Here is a 19,362-nt window from a genome sequence, read left to right as displayed (position 1 = left end):
GACATAAATCTCTATGAATAATGAAATATATATCCCATTGAGGGAGGGCTGTACATCAACTTAATACAGACTTTTTCTAAATCTGGGACAAATGTTCACTTTGCATGAAACCTTTGAAGCCATTTTTATTTCCATTTGTCATAAAAACTAAATTTAGGAGAATTACTACAACAAAAGACAACCTCTTGTTTCCCTCATGTCACCTAGAATGTTGTTTCAATTGGAGCAGCTTGATTAGAACACTTGTGTAATGTTTCAGTTATCAAAGGCAGTTGCAGGGCTGTGTGTGGGGTCCCTGTGCATGAGGTGATAACAGGTTCAGGAAAGGATGGGCCTGAATTTATGTAACTACAGTGGGACTAAAACCACTTCAGAGTGATAAATTTGGGGATCACCTCAAAATCTGGGAGGCAGGGTTTATAGACAAAAGATGAGCTGTGTGTTAATTGTTGAATATTTGTTGAAGCTTGGGTTCATTATGTTATTCCCTCTACTTTAGTGTTTGAAGATTTTCCTAATACTTAAAAAAAAAAACCTGCCTTGGCAACTGGCAATATGGAGAATAAATGTTTACAAAATTAGAGTTGAGGTTTTAAAGAATTTTGTCTTAATTGCTGAAAAACAATTTTAGAGAAGCCATCACATAAGGTCCATAGATAGGTACATAAGAAGGTACATCTGGGGATTGGGAGAAGCCTATAGTATTGGCAACAGATTCTTCAAAGTCTGTAATTCTCAAGAGTATTCACTAGCTACCTATAAAACTAAATTTTGTTAAACCGTGATACACATTTATAGTCGAAACTAATCGAGGTAAGTGAACTATTTCAGGTTTTACTGTTTCACTGTTTCCCTAATAACACTTCTTGAATTCACTGCTTATGGCTGCCAGAGGGGAGCTTGGAAATCAGGAATTCCTTTACTGTTGAACAGCTGTTGTATTTTGGGGTTTTCTGGTGGGTGGTCCTCGCCACTGGCAAGATTTTTTGTGAAAGGGAGCTGAGAGAAGTGATTCAGCAGTATTGAGGCTAAACTGCATCATTTCCTGTGAAAATTTGGGCTAGTTCATGAATAAAAATGTTAAGATCTATCTTAGCAAACATTGCTGGTTAATAGTATTGGTTTATTGGTGTTTTGTAGGCAGTCAGTCCCTTCACCTAATCAAGTAGTGGATCTTTTCTAGCAAACCTTTATTTGGCTTTTTCCAAACTATACAATACAGGTTTTTCAGATCATTTGCAGAATTACAGAAAAAAAATTCTACCCTAGTACTAGGGTACTAAAGTTCTAGACTTAAAAAAACGAATGTTTTCTTTCCTTACTGGTACATTAGCCAGATCAAAGTGAGCTTTTATCTGGATAAATTTCATTTATGCAAGATGAAGTTCTGGAGGTCTTCTCTACAACATTATGGCTAATAGATAACACTTCTGTATTGCACACTTAAAAGCCTTTTAAGAGGGTAACTCATGGTAAGTGTTCTTACCACAATAAAATAGAAAAGTTCTACCATATGGGTGGCTGTACCAAGCACCCCTCCCCACAGAAACAAGCCCCCCCTCACAATTTTATACTTGTTTTGCCTGCTTCAGCAGTTGAATTTTAATTTTCTTTCATTCCTTTCGCTCTGCCAAAATAGCTTCAACTACCTAAGAAGTTTTCCCCCTCCTAGTTTTGAAGCTCAGTATAGATTTGACTTTGGTTAACTTATTTTCCTTTACTCACTGCTTATTTTTTTCCAACATTTTATTACGAAAAATTTTAAACATACAGAGACGTTGAAATAATTGCGTAGTGAGCATCTGTTTATCCACCATCTAGATTTTGCAATTAATGTTTTATCTACTTGGCTTTTCCCATATCCATCTATAAATCTTTGTTTTTTAATGCATTACAAAAAAATTTCAGACTCCAGGACACTTAACTCCTACTAAACATTTCAGCATGCATATTGTTAACTAGAATTGAGTATTTGTTAAAGGTTCACTTTCTTCTCTTTTGACATAATATTTGCAGGCAATGAAATGCACACATCTTATGTTTGATGCAGTGAACTTTGATAAATCCTGCATCTGTGAAACTGGAGCCCTTTTCAAGATAACATCACCCCAGGAAATTCCCTCATGCTCCTTCTTAGTCAATCTCTGTCACCCCAGACTGTCCCATAGGCAACCACTGTTCCTTCTGATTTTTCCCCCATAAATTAGTTTTTCAAAATATACATATATATATCAGGGGATGCACTCCCTGTGTAAGACTTCTTTCAGCACATATATTGGGGATTCATTCATGTTGTTTGTGCCAGTAGTTCATGTTTATTGCTGAGCAGCATTTCATTGTATGGATGTGCTATCATTTGTTAATCCATTCTATCTATGGACACCTCAGCTATTCCCAGGTTTTAGATAGGAATAAAGCTGCTGTGAACATTTTTGTAGAAGCCTCTGAACATTTGTTTTCATTCTTTCTGGAATAGAATTGCTAGGTTATAGTTTAGGTGTATGTTTAGTTTTGTATGGAACTGCAGGACATTTTTCCGAAGTTGAGTATACATTTTACACTCCCATCAGCAATGTATGAGAGTTCCACTTGTTTTTCAGCCCTGTCGGCATTTAGTAGCATCAATCTTTATAATTTTAGCCATTGAGGTAGGTGTGTAACAAGTTTTATCTCGTCATCTTACTTTGCATTTCCCAGATGATGCTGAGCAGTTTGTCATGTGCTTATTTGCCAGTTGTACTTATTCCTTTTTGAGATATGTTGAAATTTGTTGTGTTTTTGTTATTGAGTTGTAGGAGTTTATTGCATATGACAGTTTATTGCATATGACAGTTTTTCAGCTATGTTACTACCTATTTAATTGTCCTTACTCACCTAACTAATGTGTAGATGTTACACAGCCAATCATACTTTAAATAATTAGGCCAGGACTTGCAAGCAAGTTATTTGGCTGAAAGTTAAGCTATTCTGGTATGCTAGCCAGTTCTCTGGTGGCCTAAAGTTAGTGTTAGTAAAAACAATAAAACTTCGAACCTGAATTAATTAGGGACAAGGTAATTGCTGAAAAGTCTATTATTAAAAAAGGTTTTTTTGTTTTTTGTTTTGAGAGCGAGAATACGCTTGCAAGCATGAGTGGGGTGGGGCAAAGGGAGAGGAAGAATCTTAAGCAGGCTCCATGCCCAGTCTGGAGCCTGTATAGGGCTTGAGCTCACAATCCTGAGGTCATGCATGACCTGAGCCTAAATCAAGAGTCAGAGGCTTAACCAACTGAGCCACCCAGGTGCCCCATTACAAAAAAACAAAAAAACAAAACTTACAATATCAACTGATACGTGAGGAAATATTGCCCAAATGTACTTGTACTAGTTTAATAACAACCAGCTTAACCTCAGCTTATGTGTCTTTTCGCTGGCCCGCAGATTCAAACTGTTTTGCACAACACGTATTACACTTTGGGTACTCCATAAAGAGTAAGACATTTTCAGGATAAGGCCTGTAATGTTGCTCAGTGTGTAAACTCGAGCTTTATAACTGTCTTGGTCCCTTTATGTCATTATCTCAAAGTTCTTTATGAATGCTCATTCAGTTTTTAAATATTTGATAGTCACAGCTCTAATGGTAAAAGGATGATATTAATGTTTATTCTCAGTCATCTGCTTTTCAGAATATATGGGGTGGGACTGCAGAGGTCTCCCTTAAATGTATGGTGGTTAAATTCTAGTGTAAAGTCCATTGTTCATAGACATTCATTAATAATAGCTAGCTATAAATGATGGGAAAACGGAGAAACAAAACACCTTGATTCTGAGTAGCCAGACACTTCAGGGGGAAGAAACTCAGTGCTTTATTTTTCTTCATACTGAAGCTAAAAATACACAAAATTATTTTATTGTACAATATTTTTAACACATTTAAAGATGACATCAACTTTGCACTTTTTACAGAAAGTATTCAAATGAAAGTAAAGTTCCTCAAGGAGGTTTTAGCTTTTAAAATTGTAGTCTGCAAAGCCAAAATGCCATTTACACAAATACATTTGGATTTTTCCCCTTTTCATGAGAAAAATTAGATCAGGAGATCTAATTTTAACCTTAAGTTTGATGCAAACATTTTCTGTAAGGTGATGTGTGATCAGGGCTGTCAAACTAGGTTAAGAAAGTGAATTAAACACCATCTGTGTGTTTTACTATTCTTTGTCTTGTGTCAAATATGAGTTCCAACTGCATTCATTGTTTCAACCTCAGTTTCAACCTCGTTTTTGAGAAATCTTGAAACAATTATGTGAAAGGTTTAAATATTGGTATTTTCTTGAATACTGCCACTGGTGTGCATTCCTATGTTACAAGAAGCAAAAGACAAAATGTTTTCACTTGAGAAGGATGTGTTTGTTTATACTTAACTGAAATGTCCTTGAGAAAGTCTTCCCCTTTACAGTTGACATAAGAAAACACATGGGTTTACTTTTGCTTTGTTACAGGAGCAATTTCAACAGTTAAAAATTTTAAAGCTAATAATTTAACAAATTGGATTCCCTTTAACATTAAGAAAGCCAGAGACTAATGTGTTAACCCCTTTGGGTTTAGAGGTTTCCTCATGAGCTCACAGGACATTCATTTTAGTGTCATTGGTTCTAATGATCCTGTTAGGTATTTGAGATTTCTGCTTCTCCTGTCCATGTATACTAAGTACAGTTATCACTTTGCTTGTTGGACTACAGGCTACATTGCTTTGGTTATTTAAACTGATCACTGAATATCTGTCATAAAAGAAGTCCTGCAAGGCGTGACCACCAGGTCAAAAGGTAAGGACAAAACCTTACCTTAAATTGTAACTAGACCATACACAGGAAATACATGTGACTTTAAAATGACTTGAACATTCATCTAACTGCTGCCATCCTCCCTTTACAGCCACCTCCTAGTTCTGCTACCAGAGCTCTTCCTGGGTCCAACCCTAACCGCCCTCCATTTTTCTACAAAGGCTGGGGCTTTTCTTTATTATGGCTTCTTCCTGCTAGCAGCTTAGTTGTCAGAACCTCTGCATCATAAACTGTCATTTCTTATGGCTCAAATAAGGTTTGGGAAGCCAATTCTGAATTTGTTCGTGACAAGCGATTGGCGCTTAGGATGTGTTTTACAATTAAACACAAATGTTTCAAGGGTTAATTCATGGTTGTTGCCAAATCAATAGAGGTTGTATACTAAATATGGTGCTCTTTAATGTTTCCTCCTTGGGAGGCTTTGTATGCACCTATTTCAGTAAGGCTGCCACTCACTGTTGTCAGCAGGTTTACGACTAGATTTCAGACTGCAAAGAGGAAGGGGGAAGCTGGGTGTGGTGGAAATTTTTGTATCTTTATGTTGGTGGTCGTTCCAGGGCTAAATAAATCTGCAAAAACTCACCGAATTGTACATTTTAAGGGGATGCAGGTAATTGTATACCGGTCATTCCTCAATAAAGTTGATAAAAAAAAATTAACTGGTTTTCAAAGAGCAGTTTCAGGTCACTTTACAAATCACACAAGAAAACATTTTGTTTTATATTGGTGCCTATTAAAGTGCCTATTAGGTCTTAGCACTTGCACCAGAAAAAGTAGAACTTCACTTGATCACCCACCTTTTTACCAAATATGGACCTAAAGTTATTTTCCAAAATAGGCAGTGAATTGGTGAAAATGACCTTCACACTGCAGGCCCTTTTTACCTACTTCTTCATTTAACCTCTTTTGGTTCTATCAAGTCATTTGGATGGTTGTAAAAAAGGCTGTTCTTTTTGAGGGTGAAGAATGAGGGTAGGGTAGGTGTGTGTTACAGTTACGGATTTATGAAGGTTGACTACGATGGTCGAAAGTGATGGGATCATCCCATTTACTACAAAAATTGCCTTTCATTGTGTAGTAACAGGAAGTCCCTGCACAACTTCACAACTTTTCACACCAGATAAGAAAGCTAGCTTTGGCATTAAGGGCATTCTGCTTAATTTTATATTTAAACATGATCATTCTTGATATGTGCATGTCTCTCAAATACCACAAGCACTGATGGTATGTCTAAAAAATGAAAGACCACAACTCAGATCCAATATACTAACACGTACAAGATACAAGTCCACTCTAGAGTAAGAATAAAACAAATACAGAGCTGGAAAATGCTAGAGCAAGCAGCCTGGCTTGCTGCCTGTATTGTCCCAAGCAATTACCTCCTTTGTTTCTTACTGAACATTTATTTCATTTTCTAAAAATAAAGCTCTCAAAACCACCTACTGGAATCTTCTTCTCTGGACCACCATGCAGCCTATTAGAGGTGGAAATCATAGACCACATACCAGTGTATGAATAATAATATCTCAAGTATGCAATAAATCCAAGGTAAGCAGATTTAATTTTATTCACCAAAATGCATTTTTATTTTTGCAGGTAGGGCCTTTTCATCTGACCTAAGTGCTTTATTTTTTCTTCAAAAAATAAAGAAACCCAAAATTCCAAGAGCTTTCAGTCTTAACAGTTGTGCTACAGCAGATACTGTCATGGCAATTTATTTTAGAAATTCCTCACCATATCTCAGGAATTTTCTTTCCATTGAAGTTATTCCTGTTCCCCCTCCCTTCAAAATGATTAAATAATTACCCAAAAAGATGAAGGGCCAAGACCAGAACGATCAAATGCTATTAATTTTCATTGTGGGCATGTGCATGTGTGTGTAACACAGATAAGGATCTCGCTTTTACAAACATCCCCCTAAAAGCAATGCAAGCCAAAACTCAGATCTGTTAGATACAAAGTGTTGGAAAAGGTCGCTGGAAATCCAGTAGAAATAGCATTTGTCTTTCCTAAAGTAATGGTCGCATTGGATTGCGGTACTTGGTTCCCAGTGGCTAATTCTTCACCAGCAAAGTGGATATTTGAAACAATTATCTAGATAAGCCAGAGAAACAATCTAAAATGCCCATAGATTTTAGGCAAAGCCACAGTGGTTAGAGGGAGCTGACAGATAGGTATGAAGAAGTTATTTAAGTGATCTGAACAATTACATCAACTTACATTGGCTATGTCTATACAAGCAATCTGTTTGTTAGCACTGTTTTGAAAACTCGATTACCAGAATAATATGGTCAATTTTTCTTAAGTACATTTAAACAGGAAAGAATGTCTGTCTAACTTCAAGTACTTTTTATCTGATGATTTAATAAACCAAGCAAGGTCTGGGCCACTTAAACTGTTAGTCAAAACACCACTTGAGTCTCACTCACAAGACCTAATAAATAGGAACATCAAATGGTCATTGGTATTTTCTGGTTAAGGTATCAGCTCATATTTATCACTGAAATTCAATGAAATTTGCAGGAGAGCTTTTGGACTGCCATAACAACTATAAAGTTCTTATTGAAAAAGTATTTGTTAATGATTTAAGTCATTCAAAAGGTAGAGGCCCTACTTTTTTCCCAGTTCTTTAATCAAATTGCAGGCAGATGTTTAGATGTTTTGAGCCTAGCTGAAATAGCCTAAATTAGGTCAGAGCAGAATAAAAAATGACTATGGGAGGCAGAGAGAAATCTGTAATATTCTGATGTAAATGGGCAAAAATATAACTTGGAGCATTTATACCCTTGTAAAATTTGGCATCTTCAAGAAACAGTGACTTTGAGTTAGAAATCTTTCCTTTGTCTTTGTACTCCACTGGACTTAAAGTTGGAAGTGGAAGGGATTCTTCAGCAGTGGTCATTTTCTAATATAATTCAGACATTATCTTTGTGGGATCTACCCTTACTATCAGGGACACACTGATGGAATTGTGGTGGAATCAAACAAATGAATACAGGTATATAGAAGTTACAAGAAAGCCAGCTATAATGGAGGTAAACCATGGTATAGATATTTGTACAAGTAGTAAATGATTCTTATACCATGTATCACTATATTTGACTTCGGGGTACATTTTTCACTTTACATTTAAATATATCAGCCTTAAGTTTTGGAGCAAATGGACAAAAATATATGTATAGCGGCCATTCCATTTTCACATCTCCTATACATACTATATCATATATATGCTTAATAATAAATGTCTTGCTTCTGTATGACTTAGTAGATTTGGATTTATTGGCTGGCTCTGTGACCTTGAGCAAGTCATTCTTCTTCTCTGGGCCTTTTTTTTCCTGTTTGTAAAATAAGAGGTTGGAATAGAGGTTGGGATAGAGTGGTTTTTCTCTAAGGTACTCTCTTAGCTCCAATTTTCTCTGCTCATAAATTCACTCTCACATCGGCTTATACATTCTCTGGGGTCAGATGACATTTAAGTACTGTATTTGAAATACCTTTCTTGATAGTAGCTGGTCTGGTGGGTCTATAGAGGTCCAGAGGTGAACACAAATCTGTTTTCCTTTCTATTTATATGTTAAGAGTTCCTACTTTTCTGAGTTAAAGTGAATAAAAATATTTATGTCACCAACGTGGAAGTTATGGCAGGCGATAGCTGTCCAGTTTTAACAGCTCACTGGCCTCAATCCCTATCATAACCAGGCCTCAAGGTACCTAGTGCAGTTGTAAGCCAAGTCATAAAGACAATAACCCTGAGAAGATCTGAAAAGGAATGTACTGCTCATAAAATATGACACTGGTTTCTTTTAGTCGTTGAGATTGGCTGCTATCATTTATACATATTTTCTCCTCAGAACGTAACTGAGAAAAGACTATATTGGAGCATGGTTCTATGGCTACCCTTGTTTTCTGACAAATTGATACAGTGACTGCCAGAACAATTATACTTAGATTATCACAAGTACATGTATTTGTGAGAAAGAGGTATCATTTTCTTTTGATGACATAGGGCCATGTATTGGTTTTTGGTGCTATCAGTATGAATTAGGAAGGTAGCCCGAGTGCTATTTATTACCAAAAGTAAATTTGACAATTGGAAAATTCGAATCCGTAAATTCAGAAACCTTCCTTCTGGAAAATCACCTGTTATTGATAACAAGGTCATTTATGATTGTCCCGCTTAGGCAAGCAGGCGAGAAGTTGGAGTTGAGTAAATAATCACTTCAGCTATGATCAAAGAATTATCTGGGGACAATCTCTCATCAGATGGGTTTTGATGCAACTTGTTCTCTTGATCACTTTTCCTTGGATCCAAGCTTTATTCAACACCCCCTTGGATTCCCCCCTCCCCACCAATTTGTCTCTTCATGTGCAATGTTTTGACCATCAGGTACCAAGCTAGAGCTGGAAATAGGAATCAATTCAAATAACCCAGAAACTACACGGTCCCAAGCTATTTTGGAGGCATATATGCATTCTTTGAAAATGCTTCATTTTACTTGTACCAGAAAGTACACACATGAATTTAGATGGATTTCTGTTACTGTTAACATTTACAAGAACAGAAAAACACTTAACTTTCTTACTTTTCTGAGCTATGCACTATTAATTTACTTCTCTCGGACCCACACCTAGGGCTGATCAGGTCATATGTTAGAGTGTGAATTGGGGACAACTCTGTGCTAATGTTGGTAAAAAATAATAAAAACAAAACCACAAAAATCAGAGGCCAAAAAAAAAAAACCTAAAATCAATCCCACCCTTGGTGTGCAGGTTATCACTCAGTGGTTATTGGGTCAAAATGATGACCATATGCATCATAGACTTCATTTTTTAGCCTGAACGTTCAGATTTTGATGAGGTACTCTTCAAAATGTGGAAAAGAATTTGTATCTATATCTGTGGAAAAGAATTTGTATCTATAAATTCTGCTTTCTTTGAAGACAGAATTTGGATCACGTTTATGGTTCCATGAAGTTAGTAGGGTTATGTTATGTATCTAACATAAGTTGACACATGTAATTCTGCTGTCTGCAGTGAATATTTAAACTGCAACCTGAATTAGGTTATCTAGACCTAAAATTGTTTTTTTCATCAGAATGCAATGAATTCAAATGAAGATGCTCTTTTTGGATTCTGACACCTCAGCAAGATGTAATTTTTCTGATAAAAAAATATTTTCAAACCCAGACTTTCACCTTAGAAATGCTTTTGATAGCAATGATGACTAAAACTATCGACAGTAGATAGATCCCTATAAATGTACCAGCTAATTATTATTATTATTTTTTTTTTGGCCAATGTATGAGATGTAGCGACTACTGGTTAGAGTGCAGCAGAGGGTCTTAAAAACAGCACACGTCCTAAATACTAATCTCAATACTATCACATTTTAAAAGGTAGTAAGTCAACTGAAACACACAAACACAGGAAAGGAATTCACTAACTTATTAGATAGGACACATACTATGTGGTAAATATTCACTGGCACACGTGGGGAAACTAACACATCTTTTAGAAACGAAACACTCAACAGCCCCCACGATAAGGAGAAATTATTGTGTTTAAAAACAAAAACAACGAGAAAGGCCAGTTCTACCCCGAAACCACAAGCTGACAATTCTTTGGAGTCTTTTCAGTCTCCCTTTGATGCTGTTTGTTGAACTGGAATGGGCGACAGACATCGATAGGCAGGTTGGCTTGCCTCATCTGATAGCTGGTGGGGACTGCCGAACACCTCCCTCAGCCCCGTGGGGAAATGGCATGAGATCCTGTGAAAGGTCAGGACTCTGCGCGGCAGCAACAGTAGCAAAGTGGCACCTGGAGCTTCAAGGAAGCAAGGGGAAGAAAAGCAAAGCCAAAGGGTAAAGCACCCGACTGCACCTCTGCTGATTCGGGGCAAACACCCCTGCAGCTGGTTGTGAGATGGACTTCATGTTAATAGGCATTAAAAGGCAAACAATAGCAATAATAATCATACTAACAAGAACAAAAAAAATGGAAAATGTGGCTATAAAAGACAGTGAAGATACTGGGAGTTTCACTCTCCTTTCTGGTGGGGGCGGAGGGCAATGAAGGAATCAGATTCTATGTCACCTCTGAGAGCAAGGAAATTACAAATTTTCTCTTGTGTTCCACAACAGGGGATAGGGGCTTAGACTTAGAGCCGCGTTGTAACTTGTTCTTCCTGTCCATCACCCCATTTGTGCATGAGCAGGTCGCAAGCTTCTCCCCAAGTTTCAAATACATCCTCTGAGGAGTCTAAAAGTTTAGAATTTGAGGAGCAGATGCTGGATGCACAGTGGAGAGAGCTAGAACAGGCTAGGGGGCATTCACTGCTCTCAGCAGCACCCCGGGCGTCACCTAATTCTACCTCACTGAGGTTAATTTCACTTTGAGAACAGGCCCCTGCTTTCCCTTTCTCCATCTGAGAATATCTGATGTCCTGCCACATATAGTGCTGCTGAGCGATGCCATCCGAAATGGTGTACATTGGCTCTGAACTGGGTTCAGACATATGACCATTAAATTTGGAGAACAAGAGACCAAGTTTCTTGAGAGAAGGACCCATGAAGGACCGTTTACTTGATGACTCAGCTTTTGACTTCCCTTGGGCACCCCCAGCTCTTGGCATGGTTCTGATGAGAGGTGGCCCGTGGCAGGCCTTTTTCTTGCAGCCCAAGTTGAAAGAGACACTCTTGGATTTGGCCCGAGCCCCACCACTGCCATCATTGGCATCATCCCTCTGAGAGAGTTCAGTGCTGCTCGCGGAAAAGCTTCTCCTCGAGTGTTTCCTGTTTCCTAAGAGGTCAAGTACTTCATATCGAAAGCTGGAAATGTCCTGCTTTAATTCCTAGGGCAAGAGAGAAGACACATTAAGAAGCTTGATCTTTAGTTCAAAATAGGCTCATTGGGTGTCCTTCAGAATGTCCCAGGTTTTGCCTAATGGCAAATCACAAAGTACACAGACTACCAGCAAAATCTCACATTATTCCAGCACAAGAAAAACATACTAATAATTCTGTGGGCAGGGCTGGCCATTGGAAAAATTGTGCAGTTGGCAAAGTTGATTTCAGACGCCCCTCATCAGGAGGACACCAACAGACTTGTCCCTGCTAAAGTGCTAACCAGTAAATAAGGTACTAGCTCTCATAGGCATATCTGCATATAGGAAGACTATGGAAGACAGAAAAGCTTTTAGGACCCTAAGGAATAAAAGTAGGGAAGTGGAACATGTCAGGTTAGAGACTGCTCTTTGACTGAAGTTCCCAGGAAATGTCGTTGTAGATTTTATTTATTTGTCAGTGGGCGGGGGGCGGGGGGCGGGGGGTACAAGCAGGGGGCAGTAGCAGACAGAGAGAGAAGCAGGCTCCCCACCTGAGCAAGGAGGCTGATGCGGGACCCTGAGCCGAAGGCAGACACTTAACTGACTGAGCTAGTTAACTGAGCCAGTTAAGGCAGACGCTTAACTGACTGACCCAGGCATCCCCAGGAAATGTCTTCTATCTTTAGCTGGCTGCCCAGATGCTAGATTGCTCCTTTAAAAACCACCTTTTAAAAGCTTAAGTTGGATCCTATTGCTCCCCTGCTTAAAACTCTTTAGTAACTTGTCACTGACCTTGGGTAAAAGTAGAAATGCTATTCCAAGGACTACAAGGTCTTTCAAGGGCCCATGTGAGCTCTTTTCACTCTTTCCTCGGGCTCTTTACTGTCCACCTGCATGGACGTATTCTCTCATGCCTCTGGACCTTTGCCCGTGCTGTTCTCTCTGTTTAGAACACTCATCTGCAACTCCTTTATCTGGCTCCTCCCGCAAGCCTCAGCTTAAACACAGCTTCTTCTGAAAAACTGCCCTGACTCTCCAGATCCTAGTTGAGTGTCCCTCCTCTCTGTCCCACAGCACCCTGTGTTTATCCTGTCACAATACTCAGTCATTTGTCACCTTCTCTTGTTACTGTGTGTCACTCCACGAGAGTGGGGGCTGGTGATATCTTGCTCATCACTGTACCCCAGCACCCAGTAGAGTGCTTGGCACATAGCAAGCCCTTAATGGATGAGTTACATCTATGGCTTGGGATAATGGCTTTTATAAAAAAAAAGATTTATATATATTTTTTGAGGGAGAGAGAGAGGAGTAGGGAGAGGCAGAGGGAAAGAAAGAGAGAAACCCAAGAGACTGTACTGAATGTGGAGACTGACACGGGGCTCGATCCCATGACCCTGAGATCATGACCTGAGCCAAAACCACGAATCAGAGCCTCAACCAACTGTACCACCCAGGTGCCCTGGATAACCTTTTTATGTTCCTTAGAAAATATGCATGTGTGGACACGTGGGTGGCTCAGTTGGTTAAGCATCTTCCTCACCTGCTCAGGTCACCATCCCAGGGGTCCTAGGATTGAGTCCAGCATCGGGCTCCCTGCACAGCCGAGAGCCTGTTTCTCCCTCTGCCAGCTCTGCTTGTTGCCCTCCCCCCTATGCCGCTTGTGCTCACTCTCTCTCTGACAAATATATAAATAAAATCTTTTAAAAAAAGAAAATATGAATGTGTTCTAAGGTAGGGCTTCTCAATCACTTGACATGTTAGCTGGATAATCTCAGTTGTGGGGGGCTGTCCTGTGCATTGTAGGATGTTCAGTAGCAATTTTGGTCTCCACCCACTAGATGCCACTAGCACCCACATCCAGTGTGACAACGAAAAATGTCTCCAGACATTGCCACATGTGTCCTAGGGAACAAAAGTACCCCTGATGGAGAACCATAATTTTAGGCTAATGCTAGTATCAGGAGGATTTTGTTTTGTGGTAGGGTTTATTAAATCTTAGATTTAATAATGGATTAGTTGGTTTTCATCTTATATCTCTGAAGTAAAGAAGGCCTTTACATCTACAGGCATCTTCCTTTTGCTTTCTTGCCCCTCACCCCACATCCTTGTCACAACACTTAGAGCCCTCAATTCCCATACTGGGAGACACCCAGAATATTAAAACGATGCATAAGGCAAATTTCTTTCGTTCATAAAGCTGATTGTGATGACAGACATTGATGAAATCTCTCCATTGACTGAATGAGAGACTATTCTTACTTTATTTTATTTTATTTTTGAAAGAGAGAACATGAGCAGGCAGGGGGAGGGGCAGAAGGAGAGGGACAAGCAGAGTCTGTGCTGAGCATAGAGCCTGACTCAGGACTCCATCTCACTACCCTGGGACCATGACCTGAGGTGAAATCAAAAGTTGGACGCTTAACCAACTGAGCCACCCAGGTGCCCCAGTGACAGATCATTCTAAGAGAACATAAAAATCAAAACTGGTTTTGCTGTATTATAGGCAGTCAAATGATCACCAGAAACCTCAAACGCTGTGAAGATTACATAATGCTTAAGAAATGTGAAGGGAGAAATTAAACCACTTCCTGATTCAATTACCTTAAAATTTTCTTCTGTTAGTCCCTCGTTTGTTTTGGAATTTCTTATCATAGCAGCCACATATCTTTTGACTAAATTCCTGATGACTTCCTGGAAATTAAAAAAAGGAGGGGGCATTCAGTTTTCTTCTCAGGCTCTCAGGAAAGGAAGAAACACTGTCAAGAAGTAAAACATGCTTAGACTGTCTTTGCAATAGGAAATCCTTCTGGGATCCAGTCATTTTCTGCAAAAATCCAGTTAAGTGCACTGGCTAAACAAAGAGTGACTGTGAGTCCAAATGTGTTGGCAGAGTAGGCCAGCAAAATCAAATTCACCCAACAAGAAACCTTTCAGCCCACAAAGAAGGCAAACACATATTCACATTTATAGAATAATGAGAGTGGAATATCCTTGGAAAGTCATGGCTAATACCCTCCCTTTGGGGCTACACTAAACTACAGACCTCCCACTGAGATGAGAGTTGTTCTTCTCTCTTGTAGAATTGATAAAGTCACTCTTTGGTGTCACAAAGTCTGCTGATTTCAGTGTCTATTAATTACATAATCCAGATATTTTTCTTAAAGTCAATGCATACTTCTCCTTTACAGGTATGCTCTCTTTTAAAAAAAAAAAAAGATTTTATTTATTTTAGAGGGAGAGTGGGGGAGGGGCAGAGGGAGAGGGACAAAATGAATCTGGCACACCACTGATCACAGAGCTTGGTGCAGGTGCATGGGGCATGATCCCATGACCCTGACATCGTGACCTGAGCCTGACTCAAGAGTCAGAAGTGCGACTGAGCCACCCAGGCCATCTCGGGATGGCCTCTTTTTACTTAGCCTCCTGGGAATGGCACACACGTGGTCACTCTACTTTGTGTCAGTAAGGGTGAAGATGATAGCTACCGCTAAACATACCAGGACACACACGCCCACATGCCCACACACTATTATGCGTACATGTTCATCATTCAATTCTCGCAACCCTGTGAGTGAAGTTATATCACCCCTGTTTAACAGATGATGAAACCGGGGCTCAGCAAGGTTAAGTGACTTGTCCAAGGTCACACCACTGACCAAGAACAATTTTGTTTAGTCCCTGGGATGAGCTTTACCTGATAATGTTGATTCTGTATCAGGCTGTCAGCATGGCGTTCCTGTAATTGACAAAGGACAGAGAGCTCACATCAGTTGTCTCCCAGCAGCCCATCCACTCGAATATATTTCTAAATATTAGGACTGGAGGACAACACAGGAGTTCCTGCCTGACAACCCCCCACACCTCTGTAGTTTGGAGTGATTTTATGCTGTTTAATATAGGGACTGTCATGAAGGGGGGGCAGTCAGGGAGGAAGCTAGAAAAAAAATTTTTTAAAGAAATGGAATTTCTTACCGTGAAGCTTCTCAAGTTGTGCCTTCTCCGTCTACCATCAGGGTCTCTTTTGGGGCAGAAGGTGTTGTTAAACCAGTTACCAAGGTAGAGAAATGACTTGGGACTGGGGATGATGTTGAAAGGAGGTGGCAAGGTGCCACCTTCATCAAAGTAACTCATCCAGAGCTTTGTCCTTGCAAACTTCCACTCAATATCGGCATGATCCTGTGAAAGGGAAGTTCAAGACTTTGGAATGGGAAACTGCAAAATGCACCCATGCCTCCTTCTCAAAGTTCGGCTTGCTTCTTTAGAGGGCAATCTATCAGTAGGTATAAAAATTCAAGTTACACATACCCCAGGACCCAGTAATCCTTCTTTGAGTGGTTTATCTGATCATTATACTTGCAAAAAGAGGTATGCACAGGGTCTTTCGCTGTTAGCACCGTAGCTTGTCAGCAAAAAAGCTAGCAGTGACCTAAATATCCAACAGTGGGAGCTTGCTTGAGTAAATGATGTTATGTCCACAAAATGGCTTGCAATATAGCTATTACAAATATAGTAGATCTATCACCATTTTATAGATAGAACATATGTATGTGCATATGCGCTGATCCAAATATCTGTAAGAGCGCCAAGACCTGGAAGTGAAAAAAGCAACATAAAGCCTCTATTGTGTACAATGATGCCATTTATGCACCTGAAGCACCCTTTATAGGACATGCTTACATCTTCTTGACAGGTACATACCAAACTGTCAACAGCAGTTATTTTTAAGGAATGGAATTGGTGTGGGCAGGCTTTTTTACGATTTATTGATTCATTTCAAAGAGAGAGAAGGGGCAAAGGGAGAGAACCCCCAAGCAGACTCCCAGCTGAGTGTGGAGCCCAACGGGGCGGGGATGGAGGAAGGGGGATGCTCCATCCCAAGACCCATAAGATCATGACCTGAGCCAAAACCAAGAGTCGGATGCTCAACTGATGAGCCACCCAGGTGAAGTGTCTGTTCAGATCCTTTACCCAATTTTTATTGCATTGTTTTCTTATAGGTGAATTCATATATATGTATGTATATATATATATATATATATATGCTATATATGCTATATATATATGCTATATATGATATATATATATATATATATATATATATATATAGCATACCTTGGAGATATTGTGGTCTCTGTTCCAGACCCATCACAGTAGAGCAAATATCACAACAAAGCAAGTCAAATGAATTTTGTTGTAGTGCATATAAAAGTTACATTTACAATATACTGCTGTCTGTTGAGTGTGCAATAGCATTATGTTCAAAAAACAATGTGCACGGGGTGCCTGGGTGATTCAGTGGGTTAGGCCGCTACCTTCAGCTCAGGTCATGATCTCAGGGTCCTGGGATCAAGTCCCACATCGGGCTCTCTGCTCGGCGGGGAGCCTGCTTCCCTCTCTCTCTCTCTCTCTCTCTGCCAGCCTCTCTGCCTACCTGTGATCTCTCTCTGTCAAATAAATAAATAAAATCTTAAAAAAAAAGGTGAACACTTTAATTAGAAAATACCTTCAAGATTTATTTATTTTAGAGAGAAGGAGTTGGGGGCAGCAGAGGGAGAAGGAGGGGGAGAATTCTTAAACGGATACTGTGCTAAACGTAGAGCCACACTCAGGACTCGATCTCACTACCCCGCGACCATGACCTGAGCCAAAATCAAGAGCTGGATGCTTAACTGACTGAGCCCCCCAGGCACCCCAATTAGAAAATACTTCATTGCCAGAAAATGGTAACCATCATCTGAGCTTTCAGCAAGTCATAATCCCTGATCACAGATCACCATAACAAATAGAATAATAATGAATACGTTTGAAATATTGCAGGAATTACCAAAATGTGAGACAGAGGCAAAAAGTGAGCAAATGTTGTTGGAAAAATGGTGCTGATGGACTTGCTTGATGCAGGGTGGCCACAAAACTTTAATTTGTTAAAAAAAAAAAACAACAACACAGTATGTGTGAAGCACAATAAAATGAGGTTTGCCTGGGGTGGCTGGGTGGCTCAGTTGGTTAAGCCTTCAGCTCAGGTCATGATCCCAGGGTCCTGGGATGGAGTCCCACCTCAGGCTCCCTGCTCAGTGGATAGTCTGCTTCTCCTTCTCTCTCTGCTGCTCCCCCTTCTTGTGCTCTCTCTCTCTGTCAAATAAATAAATAAAATCTCATTTAAAAAAAACACAAGGTATACCTATATTCTGGATACAAGCTCTTTGTCAGGAATGTGGCTTGCAAATGTTTTTTTTCCTGTCTGCATCTTGTCTTTTCATACACTCATTAAGGTCTTTCACAGAGGAAACTACATTACTTTCAATGAAGTGAAATCTGTCACTGTTGGACTGAGGATCTTAGTCCCTTTCTGGCTATTGCCTGAAGAACTTCCTCATTTCCTAGACACATGGTCTACTCCATAGGAAGGCTTGTAACATGGAGGCAGGCTTACTTCCCAGAAATTGAGAGACTGAATGACTATAATCTTGAGTAACAAATCCTTTCCTAAGTCATATGGTTTTTAATTCCTTGCTTTTGATAAAATATAAAGCAAACCTAATCAAGTTGTCAGATGATAGATTATTAAAATATTATTTTACGAAACATCTTTACATGACTTTTTGGCATGTAACTCAGAGTTCAAGAAAATTGAGTGACAATGGCATAATAAAACTGTCCATTCACATATACTTATTGATATGAAAAGGTTTCTTAGCACTTAATTTTATAAAAATATAAAAATATAGTTGATGTTGAATTTTGTTCCTGAATATTAATATTCTGTGGATATAATAACTAGTTAGAGGAAAACCCTATTCACATATTTAAGCAATTCATTACTAGTAAAAATGTATTTTTACATCCTAGTTATCAGAATTTGTAAATATATTTGTGTTCTTTTGAGCTGTTTTGTACTGCTAATCATGGAATCATAACTTAATTCAAAGGAAATGCTTTAACATTTATTACCTTCTGGCCACAGGAAATAAAAAAATTAAAATTTAATTTATAGTTTTGTTATGAAGAACTGTTATAGCATGATCGATAGTAATAAAATATTTAGAACAAAAATTTTATAGCATTAGGTTAAAATTCTGTGGGGATATGAATGGAAATAAGAATTCAAGGAGAAAAGGAATGATGTAAACTTCCTGCCTGTAAAGAAGATTTTAGCCATTTAATTTTAATTTTTTAAAGATTTTATTTATTTATTTGACAGCAAGAGAGCATAAGCAGGAGGAGCAGGAGAGGGAGAAGCAGGGTCCCTGCTGAATAGGGATCTCAATGCTGATCTTGATCCCAGGACCCTGGGATCATGACCTCAGCCGAAGGCAAGATGCTTAATAAACTGAGCCACCCAAGCGCCCTGCCATTTACTTTTTAAATACATGGTTATGAGTTACAAATCACTATGGGATTCAGATTCCATTGGATACATTTAAATGAGTGATTGGATAGTTTTATTTTAAATGTCAGTATTTACCCTATTCCAGAAATGGTGTCATTTGCAATGGTTTAAACTTAGGATGACATATCTAGATGTCAACCTGTAAAAATATAAAAGGATGTATAGATTTTTTTCCTCCAAATTCATAAGAGAGTATGCTGGAAAAGCATTTGAATGCCCTTAATGAGACCCAGGACTAAGACAGCTTCAGTACATTAAGTGCATACACATGCATGCACATGCGTGCGCACACACACATAATACATGTATTATATATAATATATATTATGATAA

The 19,362-nt window shown here is 39.0% G+C and overlaps 1 protein-coding gene across 2 annotated transcripts in view; it reads right to left on the bottom strand.

Annotated features, from left to right (window-relative positions):
* Positions 1–3,820: 3,820 nt before the first annotated feature.
* TRPC5 (transient receptor potential cation channel subfamily C member 5) overlaps positions 3,821–19,362 on the bottom strand; it is a 256,603-nt gene continuing 241,061 nt past the window's right edge. For both annotated transcript variants that reach the window (XM_082716419.1, XM_082716418.1), the window contains 4 exons: positions 15,615–15,818; positions 15,337–15,378; positions 14,244–14,333; positions 3,821–11,669 (listed from right to left, as the gene is read on the bottom strand). In XM_082716419.1, the coding sequence (XP_082572545.1) occupies positions 10,977–11,669; positions 14,244–14,333; positions 15,337–15,378; positions 15,615–15,818 (1,029 nt within the window). In that variant the 3' untranslated portion in view covers positions 3,821–10,976. The remainder of the gene's footprint in view (positions 11,670–14,243; positions 14,334–15,336; positions 15,379–15,614; positions 15,819–19,362) is intronic.

Source organism: Mustela nivalis, assembly GCF_964662115.1.
Source record: "Mustela nivalis genome assembly, chromosome: X".
In the NCBI taxonomy this organism is placed as follows: domain Eukaryota; kingdom Metazoa; phylum Chordata; class Mammalia; order Carnivora; family Mustelidae; genus Mustela; species Mustela nivalis.
Note: the sequence above shows the minus strand (reverse complement) of the source record. Positions and strands in the feature narration are given on the sequence as shown.